The 21,310-nt window shown below is 49.0% G+C and overlaps 2 protein-coding genes across 2 annotated transcripts in view; one reads left to right on the forward strand and one right to left on the reverse strand.

The window, feature by feature from the left end:
- The window catches only part of RNFT2 (ring finger protein, transmembrane 2), an 88,626-nt gene that overhangs the window by 27,088 nt on the left and 40,228 nt on the right, over positions 1 to 21,310 (reverse strand). The window lies entirely within an intron of this gene.
- Positions 623 to 19,843, forward strand: HRK (harakiri, BCL2 interacting protein). The gene is made up of 2 exons (XM_058158382.1): positions 623 to 1,088; positions 17,097 to 19,843. The coding sequence occupies exon 1, from the start codon at positions 731 to 733 to the stop codon at positions 1,025 to 1,027; it is 297 nt and encodes a 98-aa protein (XP_058014365.1). The 5' UTR covers positions 623 to 730; the 3' UTR covers positions 1,028 to 1,088; positions 17,097 to 19,843.

The raw sequence follows: 21,310 nt of genomic DNA on the forward strand, positions 1-21,310 counted from the left end.
GAGGGAAGGAAGGAGGGAAGGAAAAGGAAAGGAAACAGAGAAGAAGGAGAGGAAAGGAAGGGAAGAATGGAAAGTAAAGGAAGGAAGGTGAGAGAAGGAAGGAGGGAAGGAAAAGGAAAGGAAACAGAGAGAAGGTGAGGAGAGAAAAGGAAGGGAAGAATGGAACGGAAAGAAAGGAAAGGAAGAAGGGAAAGAAAGGAAGGTGAGGGAAGGAAGGAGGGAAAGAAAAGGAAAGGAAACAGAGAAGAAGGAGAGGAGAGGAAAGGAAAGGAAGAAAGGAGAGGTAAAGAAAGGGAGGGAAGAAGGGAAGGGAAACGAAGAAGGGAAAAGAAGGAAGGTGGGAAAAGGAAGGAGGGAAGGAAAGATGTCCAAAAGAGAAAGAGGGCGAGAAGCGGGTTGGAGAGACGGCAGAGGGAGAGGTGGGGGGGGCAGGGGGGGTTAAAGAAGGCAGGGCAAGAGGGAAGGGAAGAGTTAAGGCTCTCCGCCCGCCCGCCTCCCTCGCCGCCGTCTTGCGGCCGCCCCGTCGAAGAGGAGGATGATCTCAGCCAGCATGTGACGCCCGAGCGCGCCTCGCTCCGCGCCAGACTGACAGCCGCGGCAGGAGGAGGAGGAGGAGGCGGCGGCGGCGAGGAGAGCGGGCGCTGGGCTGGCGATCGGCGCTGGGCTGGCCGGAGGGAACAGCGGCAGCGGCGGCGGCTGGAGCAGCGTCGCGCCGTCGGCGGGCCCGGCCATGTGCCCCTGCGCCCTGCCCGGCCGCCCCCCGGCCGGCTGTTTCTGCAGCAGCCACGGCGGCGGCGGCGGCGGAGGCGGCGGAGGCAACAGCAGCAGCAGCAGCCCGGGCAGGGCGCGCGTCTCCGGAGCTCAGCTCACCGCGGCGCGCCTCCAGGCGATCGGCGATGAGCTGCAGGCGCGGACGGCGGCGCGGCGGGGGGCCAGGAGCCGACGCGCCTCCGCCGGCACCGGCCTGGCTACTTCCTTGGCGCTCCTGGCCGCCCTGGCCTGGCTGAGCCGCAGGGGACGCATGTAGGGCGGCCGGAGGCGACGGCCCCTCGACGGGCGGCCGAGCGAGTCAGCGGCATCCGCGGCAGGTGAGCGAGCGAGCGAGCGGCGGCGGGACTGGGTTGCCTGGCTCTCTCTCTCTCTCTCTCGCACCTCGGGGTCCCGCGGGGTGAAGTGTCTGGGTTCCACATACACACACACTCAAACTCCTGCCCTGCAGGACTACAACTTCCATCTTCCAAGGCCCTTCTTGCCTTGGCCGAGCGAGTCAGCGGCAACCGCGACAGGTGAGCGGGCGGGCGGCGGCGGGGGGATTTGGTTGCTTGGCTGTCTCTCTCACCTCGGGGTCCCGCAGGTGAAGTATCTGGGTTCCCTCCCCCCACACACACACACCTGTCCTGCAGGACTACAGCTTCCATCTTCCCCGGCCCCCACCCCTGCCTTGGCCGAGAGTCAGCAGCATCCGAGCAAGCGGGTGGCGGTGGGACTGGGTTGCCTGTCTCTCTCTCTGTCTCACCTCGGGGTCCCCCGGGTGAAGTGTTTGGATTCCCCCCCACACACACACTCCTGTCCTGCAGGACTACAGCTTCCATCTTCCCCGGAGCCCCTCCTGCCTTGGCTCCTTGGCATTGCTCCTGCAGCACAGTGGCTAAGACGCTTGAGCTTGTCCATCAGAAAAAGGTCTCCGTGGGTTCGAGATTCCCTAGTGCAGGGGGTTGGACTAGATGACCTCCAAGGTCCCTTCCACAACTCTTGTTACTGTGACTGCTCTCCGAGGAACCAAGCTTGGGTTGCTTCCCTCCCCACCTCCACTCTTGTCCTGCAGGACTACAGCTTCCATCTTCCCCAGGGCCCCTCCTGCCTTGGCTCCTTGGCATTGCTCCTGCAGCACAGTGGCTAAGACGCTTGAGCTTGTCCATCAGAAAAAGGTCTCCGTGGATTCGAGATTCCCTAGTACAGATCTAGAGCAGGAGGGTTGGGCTAGATGACCTCCAAGATCCCTTCCACTACTCTTGTTAGTGTGACTGCTGTCTGAGGAACCAAGCTTGGGTTGCCCCCCCCACCCCCAAATGGGGCCAGCCTGAGGCTGACGGTTCAAGGATGTGTAGGGAGATACTTGGGCAGTGTAGTTAGAATTCCCTCTCCAGTGATTAGAAAGTTATCCTGAACTCCACGTCCGGTGGAACTCATTGCCACAAGGTCCAGGGGGTGGGGAAATGCCACCCCAAATGGGGCCAGCCTGAGGCTGACGGTTCAAGGATGTACAGGGAGATACTTGGGCGGTGTAGTTAGAATTCCTTCTCCAGTGATTAGAAAGTTATCCTGAACTCCACGTCCGGTGGAACTCATTGCCACAAGGTCCAGGGGGTGGGGGAAATAGCTCTTGCTGTGCGGGGCGCTTGGAAAGCAAGGTGGATCAAAGCCAAAGGAGTAGGGGGTTGGACTAGAAGACCTCCGAGGTCCCTTCCCACCGTTATTCTGTTAGGGAAGTCTGGTTGGTGCAAAAGCTTTTCACAGCTTCCCCGGGAGAATATTTGCAGCTGCGGGTTGAAATGGGGGCATCTTTGGTTGCTTTCTTGAGCTTGGTGGTTTTCTGGCAGACGTTTCAATACCCGAACTAGGTAACGTCATCAGTGCTAGGGCTAGTTTCTAGGTAGTTTTGCAGCTCCCGTGAGGAGCTGCAGGACCCAGGATGGGCAGAGTTGGTCCTGGGCTTCCCAGAGGCAGGGTTTTTTTTTTCTCCCCTCCCTGCAGTTCAGGGGGAAAAAATAGTAGCTGGGATACTGACCAAGTTGATTGGACCTGCAGGACTTTTTAATTTCCCAGCCCTCCAAATGTTGGGGCTCTTGAAAAATCGCGTGGATTAAAAAGCTTTTTTTGCCTCTCGGCCATCGGCTTCTTCCTAGCCAGCCAAGGGAGGGGAGAAACGGCACTCCAAGCTGGGCATTGAGACATACCTGCGAGAGAGATTCGCTCTTCCGTCTCTGCTCGGGGCTAAAATGTGGCCTCTTTTCATCCCGAAGGGGCTAATTGTCACTCCGAGAGATCGATCCACAGATCAGGGGGGGAAAGAAACAGGGGGAAAAAAAAGATTGTGGAGTTTCAGGTCAGGAGTCGGGTTTTTGGCGTGCAGTTCTCAGCCAGGGGACAGGTTCCAGCTCCCTCGGCTGGCACTGCTGGGCATGGATTCTGCAAAACCTCCGTTGGCATTGTGGGCAGAGCTGGAGGCAGCCGAGGTGACAGGCAGTTTTTTTGGACGCGGAGTCTTCCTAGACAGGTGTTTCTTTTGCTAGCCAGCTTTTTAAGTTTCTCTCCGTTAGGGAAGAGAGAGGGAAAGAAGAAAGGGGAAAAGGAGAGGAAGAAAGAGAGGGGAAACGAGAGTAGGTGAGAAGGTTAGAAGGGAGGAAGAAGGGAGGTGTGGGGGAAAGGAAGGGGAAGGAGAGAAAGGGAAAATGAGAGGAAGAAAGAGAGGGGAAACGAGTAGGAGAGAAGGTTAGAAGGAAGGAAGAAGGGAGGTGTAGAGGAAAGGAAGGGGAAGGAGAGAAAGGGAAAAGGAGAGGAAGAAAGAGAGGGGAAAGAAGAATAGGTGAGAAGGTTAGAAGGTTAGAAGAAGGGAGGTGTGAGGGAAAGGAAGGGGAAGGAGAGGAAGGGAAAACGAGAGGAAGAAAGAGAGGGGAAACAAGAGTAGGTGAGAAGGTTAGAAGGGACAAAGAAGAGGAGGAGAAGGAGAGGAGGAAAGAAGAAAACAGAAGAGTAGATGGAAGAAGGAAGGGACAGGAAAGAGGGGAGAGGGAGAAGGATTGTTGTAAAAACAAGGGAGATGAAATGATAGAAGTGCAACCCCGAATATACTTAAACTGTTTAGGATGAAGATTGTATTAGTGTGAAAGCTAAAAGAAAATATGGATGTTAGATAAGAAACTGTACAGTTAAGATATGCTTATGAGAAAAAATAAAAATAAACTTTTTTTTAATAAAAACTTTCTCTCCGCTGTGGGCTAAAAAATGGAAAAGGACTTTCGCCTCCAGGTCAGAGCCTGGATTTTGACTGTAAAAGTTCCTTCTGGAAAGAATCTTTAGCAAAGCACCAGAGGGCAGGACAAGAAGTAACGGTTGGAAGCTCATTAAAGAGAGATTTAACCTAGAAGGAGAATATTTTCTGACAGTGAGAGCGATTAATCGACGGAACGGCTTGCCTTTTGTGGGTCTCCATCCCTGGAAGGGTTTCAGAAATAAATTGGACAATCATTTGACTGGAAGAGCGTATAAGACTCCTGCCTTGAGTAGTGGGACTGGACTAGAAGACCTCTGTGGTCCCTTCCAACCTTAGGATTCCGCGTTCTGTGCATGGAGCTATGAAGCAATTCCCAAAATAGCCTGCAAGCTTTTCCTATGGCTTCGAAACCTAGTAGAATATGCGAAAGTGGATGACTTTTTATCACGAGTAGCGGCTGCAAAGGAAGTTTTTAGAAATGGTGGTACCTCCATTTCTTGTGGTAGTTTATGATTCGTGCGTAACTTTGTGAACGTTAAAAATAAATGGGTTCAGAGAAACCATTTGGCTATTATCCACTGCAGGCTGAATTTCGGGCGGCATCCAAACCAGTGTTTGCTTGAAGACATTGGAGTTAGGGTTCCAACAAGCTACCCCACCCCCAGCTTCTGCAACCACAACCAGTAGCTCCACCGATCCCAGTAAAACACCATTTGTTAGTCACTATGTGTGGCTTAAGTCGCTATAGTCAAACCGCTTCAAAACCAAGCCAAAAACGCATCATTCTGATGCTTGCCACAAAACCTGGTTTATTTTTCCCTCTGCAAATCAAATCAAATCAAAACAGCCCTTTGTAGGAGTAAATAGCTGGTGGGGGCGGGGGAAGGGAGAAACACATCTAAATTAAAATTAAAATCGGCGGATGGTATGAACTTCCTTGGCATCACACTTTTTCTCGATCCGAGGACTGAAAGAGGTGGAAACAAAGCATATAGCAGAATAACAGAATTGGAAGGGACCTTGGAGGTTTTCTAGTCCAACCCCCTGCCTAGGCAGGAGACCCTACCCCACTTCAGACAAATGGTTATCCAACATCTTCTTAAAAACTTCCAGGGTTGAGGCATCCGCAACTTCTGGAGGCAAGTCGTTCCACTGATTAATTGTTCTCACTGTCAGGAAATTCCAGCCCCTGAGATATTGGAAGACTGCTACCATGTCACCCAAAATCCTTCTTTTCATTAAACTACATTCCCAATGCCCAGATTTAGGCTAGGACTTCTAAGACAAGGTTTAACACTGGCGACCCTTTCTTTTAGACTGTAGCTTTTTTGAGAGTTATGCATTCTCTTAAAAACTATTTTGCCCTTCTGATAGAAACCTGCCTTGGACAGGAAGAGAAAACTGGAAAACCCGATTACAGATATTATACTATTATCATCACCCATTATAAAATATCACCCATTATAAAAACAGTGTGGCGACTCTAGGAAGAGTGCAGAGAAGAGCAACAAAGATGATTAGGGAACCAAAGGCTAAAACATATGAAGAACAGTTGCAGGAACTGAGTATGTTTAGTTTAATGAAAAGAAGGACCAGGGGAGACATGATAGCAGTCTTCCAATATCTCAGGGGCTGCCCCAAAGAAGAGGGGGTCAAGCTATTCTCCAAAGTACCTGAGGGTAGAAAAAAGAAGCAATGGGTGGAAACTAACCAAGGAGAGAAGCAACTTAGAACTAAGGAGAAATTTCCTGGCAGTGAGGACAATTAACCAATGGAACAACTTGTCTTCAGAAGTTGTTTCATTACTGGAGGTTTTTAAGAAGAGACTGAACTGCGACTTGTCTGGAATGATATAGTGCCGCGATGGTGAACCTATGCCATGCACGGCAGAGGTGGCACACAGAGCCCTCTCTGCGGGCACACGAGCTGTCGCCACAACTCAGCTCCACGGCGCACGTGCGCGCGCACTTCCCGCCGTCCAGCTGATTTTTGGGTCTCTGCCGCACATGCACAGGAGGCGGGGCAAATGCGGGAGACGCATGCACATGTGTGAGGGGGTGGGGGGGGTCACGCGCGCATGTGCAGGGACGGGAGGAGCACGGTGTGTGTGTGTGTGGTGCGTTGCCCCCTGCATGGCCCTTTTTTGGTCTCAGGAGGCTGCGGGGAGGCCTGCTAGGCCCAAAATGGGGTGGGGGCAGGGGGGGGACGTGCGCACATTGCATTATGGGTGCCGGCACGCGCGCTTTCGTCCTGCGACGACAAAAAGATTAGCTGTCCCTGGTATAAGGCTTCCTGCCTGAGCAGGGGGTTGGATTAGAAGACCTGCAAGGTCCCTTCCAACTCCCCACTGTGTATGCATGCGCGCCTCCTGCCAGCCAGCTGATTTTTGCACCTGTGCCGCACAAGTGCAGGGCAAATGCGGGAGACGCATGCACATGCGTGGGGGTGGGTGGGTCATGCACGCATGTGCAGGGGGCGTGGGGGGGGTCCACATGCACATCTGAACCTCCTTCCCCTTTGAAGCGCCAGGATTGCTAGCCAGCCTCTCTTCTTCACCCAGAGCCACAACTGACTTGGGGGGGAACACACATTTCTCTTTAGGGGGTCACCAACCTGGGGCTGAACTGGGTTGAGAATGGGGCAAGGGACCCCGCGAGGGAGGGAGGGAGGGAGGGAGGGTCCCAAAGCCAAAATGAAGATTCCCTCCTCCAATTGCAGCGATCGGATCGAAAGTCAGAGACCGCTTGCCGCTTCTGAGCCAGGAAGGCCATCCGTGTCGATTTCTCAGTTTGGCTGTAGAAGTACACATTGTGCGTGCGTGTGTGTGTGTGTTTGTGTGTGCGCGCGCTCATGCGTGCGTGCGTGAAGGTCTCTGCCTGTGCCCTCTTTTCCTAAATTGGGATTATCTTCACAGTAGGAGAAGAGTGTGGATTTTCTATTCAGGAAGGCGTGTGCGCTGCCCACCAACTATCTCCCACTCCGCTTTCTCGTGTCTTCCGTTTTCAAAGGAGTAGAGTGGCAGAACTGAGAAAATTCTCCCAATTCTTAATGCAGGCAGCTGTTGTGGTCCTGCCAGCAGCCTGCGGAGCTGGCAGTGGAGTCGGACAGCGATGAGGCTGAGGAAGAACATGGGCCAGTCCTGGAGTCAGGGGAAGGCCCGGATGAGGGCTGAGGTGGGGCCAGAGCCATCGGGGAGTGATGTGTGGACTCCGGAGCCTCCAGAGACTGACAGTAGTGAGGCAGAGGAACAGGAGGAGCCTGTTTCTAATTTACGCATGAGAAGAGCTGCCAGAAGGCAAGAGCAGCTCAAGCAAAGAGGACGACTCGGGAGTAGGGCCAAGAGATGATTGGCCCCTCCCATAAGGCTTAAAAGACCAGCAACGGCGTTTGAGCTTTGCCAGAAAACAACATTGATAGCTTTGTCTTGTTGCATTTATTTCTTGTCGGCGTCTTCTGCTTTTGAACTTTTGCCAAGAAAAGTCTTTGGCAGTTTGCCTCATTAGACCAAGGTTGGTGATAAGACTGAGGAATTGTGTTGGGAGGAATTTGCTTTGATTTAGTTTGGACGAATGAGAATGAGTTAATTCTCAGCTGTTCTAATAAAGTTTGTTTGTTTTTAAACTGACTGAGTTTACTACTACCTACTTGGGCCTGGGTCAGAACAGATCCCTTCTAACTCTGCAAATCTGTAAGACCTCACAGTTCAACCTTGAGCTACAAATATTCTCTTCTATCGGTACACTCCTCCTCCTCCTCCTTTGCCTCCTTGTTCTCAGTTATCTTAGTGATGGTGTGTTTGTGGGACTGATTTATTAACATCTACAAACAAGACAGAAAGAACTTGAGACAGGAAGCAGATAGCTGTCCTCACTTTCAGATCCCGCTAGACTCCAAGGAACCAATTGGATTTTGGTTCTCATTCAAGAACGCTCCAAAGCCTCTTTTGGTATCTATCACCTGTGCTCGGTTTTGTTTTTCAAATAAAATCTAAACCAAGTTTATTACAGTCGAAGACCAGATACAGGTTTTGTTTTGTTTTGCCCCGTCTCGGATCTATTTCTCTGAACACAAGCATGCAAGGTGGTCAAACACTCAATAGGCCTCTGTGGCTCAGACTGGTAAGACAGTCTGTTATTAATAGCAGCTGCTTGCAATTACTGCAGGTTCAAGCCCCACCAGGCCCAAGGTTGACTCAGCCTTCCATCCTTTATAAGGTAGGTAAAATGAGGACCCAGATTGTTGGGGGCAATAAGTTGACTTTGTATATAATATACAAATGGATGAAGACTATTGCTTAACATAGTGTAAGCCGCCCTGAGTCTTCGGAGAAGGGCGGGATATAAATGCAAATAAAGAAAAAAAAAAATAGCTTGGAGCAGGGCTGGTGAAGATGTCTTCTCCATCAACCATCTCTTGGCCGTTCTTGGATCTCCGGCTGCCTCGAACCACAAGCCAATGTGAATTTTAAAAAACAGTGGCTTTTACTGGGAATAATTCCAGAGTCATATGAAAAAGAAATACGGTATTTAATTATCCATATAGTTACAGCAGCACGGATAGTCTACGCATAGAACTGGAAAAATAACAATATACCATCTGACGACAATGTAATTAGAAAAACCATGGAATGTGCGGAAATGGATAAGCTTACGAAGGAGATACAAGAAAAAGAGGAAACAGAATATTATCTAGTATGGGAAAGATGGTATAAATGGTTGGAGGAAAAGGGAAAAAAAAATAAAAGGACAAGGAAAGATTAAATAACGGATAAATTAGGAGTCGAAATAGAAGAACAAAAAGGAAGACACAGAAATTGTGCAAAGGAAATTGGGTACACGTGTATATCTAAGTATATATGTAAATAAAATAATTAGAATAACATAATATATTATAGTGATATATATATATGATATATTAGAAATATATGTATAAAAGATACATTAGGATAAGAGAGAGAAAATGTATAAGTATTGATCACTGCCGCGAAACTGTTGAAAAGAAGAAAGTGTTAATATTTCTTTTTTGTTTTTGTTTTTTTAAAAAATCTGTTTAATAAAAATTATTTAAAAAAAAAAACCAGTGGCTTTCCATCCCATGAATTTTTGACTTTCCAAGGATGTTCCAAACGAGAAAAAAAAAAACTGCTTGGAGGGTAAGCGATCCAATTAGGCACATATACACACACCCACATTGTTTTCCTATGGAAAAACAGCAAACTCGCATCTCGGGGATTTGGGTATTTTCTGCCTAATTCCAGAAAGGGGATCGCAGGAAGCAGTAAAGGAAAAAAGGGGGGAATTTGATCCAGGGGCCATATTTGATCCCAAAGCTGTACCCTTTGAAAGTGGCTGATGGGTCTCGTTCCCTCCAGGTGGCAGCTAAAGCCAGTTCAGACCCCTCTGATATGGCTACTTCTCAGAGTAACACGGACAACCAAGAAAACAAATCAATGGATCGCCGATTAAACGAAACCAACGTTGTTACTTAAAGCATAAATGGCCATGCTGCAGTTATTCTACTTTGGACACATCATGTGAATACCTAGCAATATCAAGCCTCTTCCTCCTCCACTCCACAAACCTCACTCCCTTCTAGCACTGATGATGTTATCTAGTTGGGTAATGAAACGCCTGCAAGAAAACCACCAAGCTCTGAGAGCATTAAGGACTACAATCTCCTCCTCCTCCTCCTGTTCCTCTTCCTTTTCCTCTTTTCCTCCTCCCTTCCTCCTCCACTTCACAAACCTCACTCCCTTCTAGCACTGATGATGTTACCTAGTTGGGTAATATGCAAGAAAACCACCAAGCTCAGAGAGCATTAAGGACTGCAGTCTCCTCCTCCTCCTCTTCTCCTCCTCCCTTCCTCCTCCACTTCACAAACCTCACTCCCTTCTAGCACTGATGATGTTACCTAGTTGGGGATAACATCATCAGTGCTAGAAGGTTTTTTTTTTGGTTTTTTTTTTTACTTTTAAAAGCATTTTTTTTCTTCGGCCGAAAAAATGCTTTTAAAAGTAAAAAAAAAATAAATCCTCTGACGATCGCGCGGCTCAGCTCTTCAACCTCTTTGGCCGAAAAAAATGCTTTTCAAAGGCTGCTCTGCCAATCCCAGCTGAGTTGCCTGATCGTCAAAGGCTTTTTTTTTCTTTTAAAGGCCAAAAAAAAATGCTTTTAAAAGAAAAGAAGACTCTGACAATCAGGCAACTCAGCTGGGATTGTCAGAGGAACCTTTTAAAAGCATTTTTTTTCTACAGCCTCTTCGGCCAAAGAAGTTGGGGGGAAAAAAATGCTCTTAGAAGTAAATTAAAAAAAAAAAAGTTGGCCACGCTCACCCAGTCACATTACACACCCCCACACACACACCAAGCCACATCCACAGAATCGGTAGTAACAAATTTTACATTTCACCACCGAGAAAGAGTTGTAGTGCTTGTGTTGCAGCCTGAGAGTGCAATGTTGTTGTGAACAGGGCCCATTCTTTGCATCCTCTTGAGCTGAGCACAATGCTGACTCCATTCTCAACGTCGCTGAGTTTCTTCTGAGCGACGAGCGGAGCCATTCATCCGCTTAGAAGTGGATTCTGCTTCTAAGAGGCCTCTTGATCGTGCAGTATTTCCTAGCCCTAGTCTTGTCGGTTTCCAGGTAACCTTTGAAACAATTATATATATATATAGAGAGAGGGGGGGGGTCTTTGGTTATTCGGGTTTTCTCCCGCGTAAAATTGGAAGTGTCTTGGTGACGTTTCGACGAAGTCTCATTCGTCATCTTCAGGCTTCAGCTTCGTGCTTCTGGGAGCAATATATATATTGATATATATATTTAATTTTTAGCGTTGAAACCCGAACGAATCAAGAGAGCCGGCCAGATGAAAAAGTCTGAGCGTCCTTTGGCTCCTTTGCCTGGGAGGATAAAAGCCACCCACTCCTCCTTGGTGAAATTCCAAAGTTGTGGTACAGATGCAAATTTAACTGGATGACAAGATAATTAACCAGACGAGCCTGTAAAAAGCCCCAATCCTGCTCATCCCACCTCACCATCTGTCTTGATTTATATTGTTTCTTCCATCCCGGGCGTCGTCATCATTTTCCTTGCCATCCGTCTCCTTCTTGTTTAATTTTGGAAGTGTTGCAGCCGCCCCCGTTTCGCTTTCTAGGTCACATCTAAAAAGCAGGAGGCTTGGGGGGGGGGCCGCGTCGGGCCCCTGCTCTATGCGCTTCAGCAGGGCCAGGGGTCTGCGTTCGGAAGGGTGACCTGCACCCCCTTAAAGCAGCTGGAGGGGGGCGGGGTTGGGAAGGCCAGGAAAGGATGCTCGATTTGAGCAGGTGGGAAAGGAACGTGGGACTTTCTGCATGGACCGTGCGCCGGAGTGAGATTCTCCCTCTTGGGTCATGTGTTAAGATCGATTTGCATCCCGCCGTTTATTGTTTTTACAAATAACTCAAGGGGGTGAATGTATCCGACACAGTTTCCTCTTTTCACGGTCTCCCGGTGATTGGCCCAAAGTCACCCAGATTGCTTTTGTGCCTATGACGGGACTAGAACTCCCCATCTCCTGGTGGTTGGCTCAAAGTCACCCAGCCGGCTTTTGTGCCTAAGGCGGGACTAGAGCTCTCTGTCTCCCTGGTGGTTGGCCCAAAGTCACCCAAGCCAGCTTTCTTGCCCAAGGCAGAACTAGAACTCGCCTTCTCCTGGTGATTAGCTCAAAGTCACCCAGTTAGCTTTCTTACCTAAGGCTGAACTAGAACTCCCCATCTCCTGGTGATTGACACAAAGTCACCCAGCCACTTTCAAGCCTAAGGCAGGACTAGAACTCCCCATCTCCTGGGGATTGGCCCAAAGTCACACAGCTTGCTTTTGTGCCTACGATGGGACTAGAACTCCCCATCTCCTGGTGGTTGGCTCAAAGTCATCCAGCCGGCTTTTGTGCCTAAGGCGGGGCTAGAGCTCTCTGTCTTCCTGGTGGTTGGCTCAAAGTCACCCAGCCAGCTTTCATGCCCAAGGCAGAACTAGAACTCGCCTTCTCCTGGTGATTAGCTCAAAGTCACCCAGTTAACTTTCTTACCTAAGGCTGAACTAGAATTCCCCATCTCCTGGTGATTGACACAAAGTCACCCAGCCACTTTCAAGCCTAAGGCAGGACTAGAACTCCCCATCTCCTGGTGGTTGGCCCAAAGTTACCCAGCTGGCTTTCATGCCCAAGGCAGGACTAGAACTCACCTTCTCCTGGTGGTTGGCCCAAAGTCACCCGGCCAGCTTTCTTACCCAAGTCTGAACTAGAACTCCCCATCTCCTGGTGATTGACACAAAGACACCCAGCCACTTTCAAGCCTAAGGCAGGACTAGAACTCCCCATCTCCTGGTGGTTGGCCCAAAGTCACCCGGCCAGCTTTTGTGCCTTAGGCAGTACTAGAACTCACAGTCTCCTGCTTTCCTGCTTTAACCGCTAAACCAAACTTCTACCTTCCCTCTTAAGAGCTCAGTGGATCTTATCTGAAGGGTCTCCAGATTACCTCCCCAACATCATCCCTACAAGATGAGTTGGGTTGAGGAACTCCAAACCACTTCATCCTTTTCCATGCTGAGGAGAACCTTGGCCCTCCCAAGTCCTAGTTCAACACCACCGTAACCACTGCACCACGCTGGCTGTTGGGCTGGGCTGAGACAAGGGCTGAAAGTCACCCTGGGTGGGCCAGGGACTGAGTGGGATTCAAACCCGAGTCCTCCTGGCTCCAACGCCTTCACCATTCGACCATCGTGACTCTTGCCCAAATCGGAAAAGGCTAGTTGTAGAGAGTCCATCAATCTATAAGGTAGTTTATTTCCTAATGCGTTGGATGAGCCCAGATGCTCTACTTAATAAACTGTTATTTATGACTTTGTATCTTCCTAAATACCTTCTCTCTCTCTGCATTAATGGGAAGCCCATTTAAACTGAAATACAGAGGCATCCAAGGACCGTGTCTCCAAATTTTAGAATAGAAGAGAATAAACAGAGTTGGAAGGGACCTTGGAGGTCTTCTAGTCCAACCCCTTGCCCAGGCAGGAAACCCTACACCACTTCAGACAAATGGTTATCCAACATCTTCTTAAAAACTTCCAGTGTTGGAGCATTCACAACTTCTGCAGGCAAGTCGTTCCACTGATTAATTGTTCTCACTGTCGGGAAATTTCTCCTTAGTTCTAGGTTGCTTCTCTCCTTGATTAGTTTCCATCCACTGTTTCTTGTCCTGCTTTCAGGTGCTTTGGAGGATAGCTAATTTTACTCTGCTATGTCCACAATCTGGAGATTTATATTTTAAACCAGGATGAGAATTCCCATACTTCAGTTTGGTGACTGAAGTTTCCTCTCAAGCAGGAACCTCCAAACCTGGTAACTTTTAAAGGCTTGTGGATTGGTCAACTCTCAGAATTTTCCCAGCCAGCATGTTTTAAGAGGTGTGGACTTCAACGCCCAGAATCCCTCACGCTGGCTGGGGAATCCTGGGAGTTGGAAGTCGCACATGTCTTAAAAGTTGCCAAGGTTGAAAAAAACATTGCACCAGTCTAATCTGTCATACGTATTTGTGTGACTTGGTTCCATTTGTAGACTTCCAAATAAGTGGCAGGGTTTCGAAATGCCTTTTTGTTATCTATCTATCTATCTATCTATCTATCTATCTATCCATCCATCCATCCATCCATCCATCCATCCATCTATCTATCTATCTATCTATCTACCTATCTATCTTATTTATATGGCTGCCCATCTCCCCCCTCTGGGCAACGCACAACAATAAACAAACACTTGCAAGTCTTCAAAATAGAACAGTTGCACACATCTGTGCTGTCTTTTTTTTTATTGAAAAAGTTTTACAATAAAATTTTTTTAAACAATTATCTCCCCCCCCCCCGCCGCTCCACCCTCCCCACCAGGGTATAACATCTAACAAGCATACGCTAGAATACTACAAAAACCATAACCCATCCTCTCTTCTCTCCCTTTGCTCCCTTAACTCCCCTTTACACATCTGTGCTGTCTTGAAGTGACAGTAACAGAGTTGGAAGGGACCTTGGAGGTCATCTAGTCCAGGAGTCACCAACTTTTTGGACCTCAGGGACCACTCAATTCGTAACTGTAAATCCCGCGGACCACTAATATGAATTTTTAAAAAGATAAATAGTAATTTAGTGCAATATAAAAAATGCAAATAATTTTTCTGCGGACCAGCAACGTTTTCTCATGGACCGCCAGTGGTCCACGGACCGCCAGTTGGTGACTGCTGATCCAGTCCAACCCTGCCTGCTCACACAGGAGACCTATACGAGGGATTCGATCCGCCGACCTTTCTGATCGGCAAGCTCAGCATCTTAGCCACTGAACCACTTAAGGAGCCGTTTTCTTTTCTTTTCTTTTCTTTTATTTTTTGGGGAAGGCCTGAACAGTTAAGTGATTTCCATCTCGAGCTGCCCGGTTTCAAACGAGAGAGCGAAAACACTCCACAGATTGCAGCTGTTAACTACACAGTCTGACATCACCTTGCAAAGGGGCCCCAGCTAGGCTGCAGCCGATGCCAACCTGGCAATACCGCACCCGTCGTATCTTCCTCCATCAGCCTAGAAGCGGCGCAGTGTGTTAAATTAAAACCCTGCCTCTCTCTGCCAGAACCATCCCGCCTTGCTCTCTGGCGATGGGTCTTGCCAAGCTCTTCCCTTGCCATCAGCTGCTGGGCTAACGGAGGGGGCTGGACTGTCAAAATGTTCAGTGGAGTTAATTATCTGCATTCAAAAATTGGCCCTGGGAGGTTTCTGGAACCAACTCCTGCCGGGTAACGCCGAAATCCAAGGAAGGGATTGAAGGGTTGTTGAGCCCATTCGATGGACGGAAACTAATCGAGAAGGGATCCAACCTAGAACTAAGGAGAAATGTATCGACGGTGAAAACCACGGATCGGTGGAACGCTGCTCTTGCGTTTGGTGGTTTTCTTGCCTCCTGTTGTGACCCAGGCCCAAGTAGGTAGTAGGAAACTTGGTCAGTGTAAAAACAAACAAACTTTATTCGAACAGCTGAGAATTATTTCATTCTCAGGGTAGTTCAACTAAATTGAAGCAAATTCCTCCCAACACAAATTCCTCAGTCCTATCGCAAACCTTGGTCCAATTAGGCAAACTGCCAAAGGCCTTTCTTGGCAAATGTTCAGAAGACACCGATGCAAATGCAACGAGAAAAAGCTATCAATGTTGTTTTCCGGCAAAGAGCACAAATGCCATTGCTGGTCTTTTAAGCCTAAATGGGAGGGGCCAATCATCTCTTGGCCCTATTCCCGAGTTGTCCTCTTTGCTTGAGCTGCTCTTGCCTTCTGGCAGCTCTTCTCATGTGTGCATTAGGAACAGGCTCCTCCTGTTCCTCTGCCTCACTACTGTCAGCCTCTGGAGGCTCTGGAGTTCGCACCACACTCCCCGATGGCCCTGGCCCCACCTCTGCCTCCGACGCAGAGCCTTCATCCGGGCTTTCCCCAGCCTCCAGGACTGGCCCACACTCTTCCTCAGCCTCATCGCTATCCGACTGGTTGCCAGCTCTGCGGATCACAACACCTCCAGAAATTGTGGGTGCTTCATCACTGGAGGTTTTTAAGAAGAGATTGGACAGCCATTTATCTGGAATGCTATAGGACCATGATGGCGAACCTATGGCATGCATGCCAGAGGCGGCACGCAGCGCCCTCTCTGTGGGGACGCGAGCCATCGCCCCAGTTCAGCTCCACTGCGCAAACGCGGGTGCCTCCTGCTGGCTAGCTGGTCTTCGGGTCTGTGCCATGCATGCGGTGGGGGGTGTGTGCATGCACATGCGCGAAGGGGTGCAGGGCGTATGCGTAGGGGCCATACACGCATTGCATTTTGGGGGTTCAGGCACACACATGTGTATTTGGGCACTCGGTCCAGAAAAGGTTAGCCATCAGTAGTATAAGGATCTCCTGCTTGGACTAGAAGACCGCAAAGGTCTTATTCTACGTTTTATGTTCTAACGTCCAAGCTTTGCAAGATCCTCAATTGCTTAGGGGTCTCCCTCTTCCTTTGAGTTGAATTTGGGCTCAATGGTACCACAGGGTCTCCTGCTTGAGCAGAATAGCGGTCCCCAATTTTTACGGCTTGGCAGCCCAATGGGAGAGGAGGGGGCAGGGAAGAGGGGAACCGGCCTGCCGCTTATGCAAGTTGAGCTGTTCGCGTGTGTGTCGGCCCACCGCTCTGTGCCAACGCGTCACTCATGCAGCCCGATTCAAAACAGACCATGGCCCGAGAGTGGGCTGCGGCCTGGGCTAGAAGACTTCCAAGCTCCCCTCCACCTCTGGTATTCTGTTATTCTGTTTATAAGACCTTCTGCCACAACCTCCACTCAATGTAATCTCTCTTCTCTTCTCTTCTCTTCTCTTCTCTCTTCTCTTCCCCTCCTCTTCTCTCTTCTCTGTTCTTCTTTTCTCTTCCCTTCTTTCTCTCCTCTTCTCTTCTCCTCCTCTTTTCTTTTCTTTTCTTCTCTTCCCTTCTCTTTCTTTTCTCTTCCCCTCCTCTTCTCTCTTCTCTTTTTTCTTCCTCTTCCCTTCCCTTCCCTTTCCCTCCTCTCTTCTTTTTTTCCTCTTCTTTCTCTCTTCTCTTCCCCTCCTCTTCTCTCTTCTTCTCATCCTCTCCCCTTCCCCTCTTCTCTCTTCTCTTCCCCTCCTCTCTTCTCTTCCCTTCTTTCACTCTTCTCTTCTCTACCCCTCTTCTCTTCTCTCTTCCTCTTCCTCTTCCCTTCCCCTGCTCTTCTCTCTTCTCTTCCCTCCTCTCTCTTCTCTTTCTTCTTTCTCTTCCTTCTTTCTCTCTTCTCTTCTCTTCCTCCACTTCTCTTTCTCTTCCCTCCTCTTCTCTTCCCTTCTTTCATTCTTCTCTTCCCCTCCACTTCTCTTTCTCTTCCCCTCCTCTTCTCTCTTCTCTTCCCCTCTCTTCTCTTCTCTTCCCTTCTCTTTCTCTCTTCTCTTCCCCTCCTCTTCTCTCTTCTCTTTCCCTCTTTTCTTTTCTTTTCTCTTCTCTTCCCTTCTCTTTCTCTCTTCTTTTCTCTCTCTCTCTCTCTCTCTCTTTTTTTAAAAAATCAGGCTGAAGGAAGATCTGGGCCCTTGGGAGTGGTCCCATTCCGGTAGATTGCAGGCCTTCGAAGAGCCACCGAGGCGAATGTTCAGCAGCCAAGAAATCGGAAGAAGGCGCATGGAAAGCGATGCCGGGGAAGGTGTCCCAGCGGCCAAGCCAGTCCGTGTGTGTGTGTGAGAGTGAGCACGCTTTTGTACAGAAGAAGACAGGAGATGGAGAAGACGGAGAAGGCGACCAAGGCAGAAGGCCACTCCACACCGCCATTGCACGCGTGCGCGTGTGGTGTGCGTGTATCTTGTGTACAGCGGAGGCCCAAGTGGCACGGGAGTCGCTGGGTTGTGGGGGTGGGTGGGTGGGTGGGTGGGGGAGCCATTCCTTGCAGTCGTTTCAGCTGCGGGGCGGGGTTTGCCCACCTCGGTCATTGAGTGGAAGGGGGGGTCCTCCTTGGATTGGTCTCCATGGGAGCCATTCAACCCTTCCTGCCCGGCACCTGCCAATCACGGGGGTCAGGATTTTCACAGCCTTGCAGAGAGGCAGTCTAGGGGCTGGTGCGGGGGGCTGTATTATATATATCTCTCTCTCTACATAGGGGTGGGGTGGGGTGTATATGTATATAGGTCTCTCTCTTGTCCGAAGGTCCAAAGCTGGACCTTTCTTCACTATTTTTGATTCGGAGAGCTGAGCAGGGCTGTCGCTCTGTGGTGCTATTCTCGCTCTTCGAAACCAAACCAAACCAGGGTTTTTTTTTGTTTTTTGTTTTTTTTGCATTGTCCTAACCACCTTCTTAGCATCTTAGCTACTGAAGAGGTGGGTCGGCACAGGGGGGGTTGGAGTGGGATCTCTGGGCAGTTCAGTCCTGCCTGCCTGCCTAGGAGACGTCGCCTTTGCGCAAACGCAGGTATCCGGCGAAGGCCCTGAAGACATTCATCACCCAATATAGGTAGTGCTCGACTTACAACCATTTGGCTTAGTGACAACGGCACTGAAAACGGTGGCTTACGACCGGTTTTCCACACTTACGACCGTTGCAGCATCCCCCGCGGCCGTGGGAATCAAAATTTGGGCACTTGGCAACTGGCAGGTACTGACGATGGTTGCACTGTCCCCTGGTCGTTTGATCACCATTTTGTAAACCTTCCCAGACGGCTTCCGACAAGCAAAGTCAATTGGGGGAGGGGGAGGGGAGACGGATTCATTTAACGACCGCACAATTCACTTAACAACTGCAGCGATTTGCTTAATAATTGAGGCGACGGGAAGGCCGGCGAAGCTCACTTAACAACTGCCTCGCTTAGCGACGGAAAATTTGGGCTCAGTTTATGGCCGTAAGCCGAGGACTAGCTATAGCAGGCAGTCCTTGGCTTACAGCAGTTCATTTAGCGACCGTTCAAAGTTAACAACGGCACGGAAAAAAGTGGGTTACGGCCGTTTTCACACTTACGACCATTGCAGCCTGTGGTCCGGTGATCCAAATTCAGACCTTTTGGCAACTATTTTACGACGGTTGTGGTGTCCACGTGATCCTCTTTTTGCGACCCCTCCTGACGAGTCAACGGGGGAAGCCCGATTCGCTTCCCAACCGTGCGCTTCCCATTTAACAACGGGGGGCGAGTCACTTTAACAAAAGCGGCAAGAAAAGTCGTCCGATGGGGCGAAGCTCACAAACTCCTCCGACGTAAACTCTTGAGCTCAATTGTGGTTGTAAGTCGAGTAGCTACGTGTCTTCAAAATCAGACCAGAATAAGGTTTTAGCACTAGGTGATTTTTAGAAAAAAATAAAATGAAATGATCCTAGCGCTCCAAAGGGCTTCCTATTCGAACATGACTGTAGACGAACAGGCAGACCTAGCTAATAATACTGACTTCTAAAAAAAACTGAGCTATCCAGATAGAAATTGACGACCAAAAATAACGTAACACGCTGGTCTTGTGCCTCCCTCTCTTGTGTTTTGCAGCGCCAGAGGAACAAATATTTGCTGATCGTTGCAAAACAAAACATCCTTTTCAGTTTCAAATCTGTAGATAGTCAAAGGGTGGGGTGGGGTGGGGAGAGCTTTTGAAAGCCGTTTCTCCCCCCCCCCTTCGATGCATGGGGAAGATTACGCTGGAACTTGTAACTGTAGACATAACGGTGTTCGTTCTTTTCACTTTTCATTAGCGCAAAGCTGAAAAGTGGGGGGGGAAAACCTCTTAGGGGGTTGAATGTATCTCTGCCTCGGCCCCCCCGTTGCTGTGTGAGTTGGATCCTCATTCGTGATTAACAGAACTTTTTTTTAAGCATGCAAAGAACGCCTAGAGGTCATGTAGTCCACCATCCCCCTTCTTCAAATACAGTGCAAAACGCAACTCCAGTTTCACCCATACATTTCGGCCAGCCTCCCGCGATGAGCAAAATTGCTTGCTTCTATTTGAATTCCTGGCACGGGGAGTCAAAATCCACTTCCTTGCACGCTCCCACCCTTAAATCCAATCTTATATTACGGATTCATTTGTCTTAAGCCTCTGCCTCTCTGGGGGAGGGGGGGGGCTGGCGATGCTTAAAATCTGAAGGTTTTTTGGTTTTTTTTTTTTGAGTTTTAACAAAAGAGAAAGGAAGGGGGAGAAAAAAAAAACTATTATTGCATTGAATGTACCTAAGAAACCTTCTGCAGCAGATGGGACTCTTAAGATAGCTTCTAAAATCCACCTTCACTCTGAGGAACGTTTCCCCAAGGTGCTATAGCCTTACATTTTAAAGATTTTATTAAAAAAGAAGACCCAGAAATTAGGATGTGTTTCTTTTGTCCATGAAAGTTGCAGGGTTACGACATACATAAATAAATAAATTTAAAAAAATCATAAATTCCGCCAGTCTTCTCCGAGGCCTTTCACACAACCTCAACAAATCAAGGGCGAGATCCGTTTTTTTCTTCCTCGCGCAGTGAAAACACCCCTTCGATGATCCCAAAGAGTACAGAATCGCAAAACTCTTTAAAATACAGAAACCAAATACGTGGAAATGCCCATCGGAAATTAATTGATCGGGAAACATTATCCATACCTTGCAATGTGTAACAGTAACAAGAGTTGGAAGGGACCTTGGAGGTCATCTAGTCCAATCCCCCCTGCTCACACAGGAGACCTCTACGAGGGATTTGAACTGCCGGCCTTTCTGACCGAGAATCTCAGCGTCTTAGCCGCTGAGCCACCTAACCAGGCAGTCCTTCCATCCCCCTAACTAAGAGCCAGTTAACTCTTGTGACCCAGGCCCAAGTAGGTAGTAACAAACTCAGTGTAAAAACAAACAAACTTCACTAGAGCAGCTGAGAATTCATTGATTCTCAGTGCAGTCCAACTAAATTAAAAGCAAATTCCTCCCAACACAATTCCTCAGTCCCATCACCAATCTTGGTCCAATTAGGCAAACTGCCAAAGGCCTTTCTTGGCAAAAGTTCAGAAGACACTGATACAAAATGAATGCAGCAAGACAAAGCTAGCTATCGACGTTGTTTTCCGGCAAAGAGCACAAACGCCATTGCTGGTCTTTTAAGCCTTATGGGAGGGGCCAATCATCTCCTGGCCTTACTCCTGAATTGTCCTTTTTGCTTGAGCTGCTCTTGCCTTCTGGCAGCTCTTCTCACGTGTGCATTAGGAACAGGCTCCTCCTGTTCCTCTGCCTTACTACTGTCAGTCTCTGGAGGCTCTGGAATGTGCACATCACTCCCTGATGGCCCTGGCCCCACCTCAGCCTCCGACGCAGAGCCCTCATCTGGGCCTTCCCCAGCCTTCAGGACTGGCCCATGTTCTTCCTCAGCCTCATCGCTGTCCGACTCGGTTGCCAGCTCCACAGGCTGCTGGCGGACCATGGCATTAACCAGCTTAGAGATGCACATCAATTGTCTGGCAATTCTAACTTGGCCTTCCCTGTTCGTTCGTTCGATTTATTTTAACTTCATCGAACTAATTTTACAACACGGGCAACGGCCTTGTTTGACTCTCTGCCCCCACCTGGGCTTCCTTAAATAGGCCAAATCCTCTCTCGAGTTTCTAAAATCCCATTTCTACCATAGATAAATAAGTTTCACCAGGTAATTGAGAGATGTTGTCTTGCCAGGCTATTTCATTAACATGGGGTCCTTGGTACCCTCTGAGCTCAATTTTTTTTTTTTGCAGGCGTTTCATTACCCAGCTACGTAACATCATCATTACAAGTAGGGAATAGGGTTTGATTTCATTTTTATCT

Source organism: Ahaetulla prasina, chromosome 15 (genome assembly GCF_028640845.1).
Source record: "Ahaetulla prasina isolate Xishuangbanna chromosome 15, ASM2864084v1, whole genome shotgun sequence".
Lineage (NCBI taxonomy): Eukaryota > Metazoa > Chordata > Lepidosauria > Squamata > Colubridae > Ahaetulla > Ahaetulla prasina.

Excerpts from the sequence above, each read along its gene's own strand:
- HRK (XM_058158382.1), top strand. The coding sequence starts at position 731 with ATGTGCCCCTGCGCCCTGCCCGGCCGCCCCCCGGCCGGCTGTTTCTGC.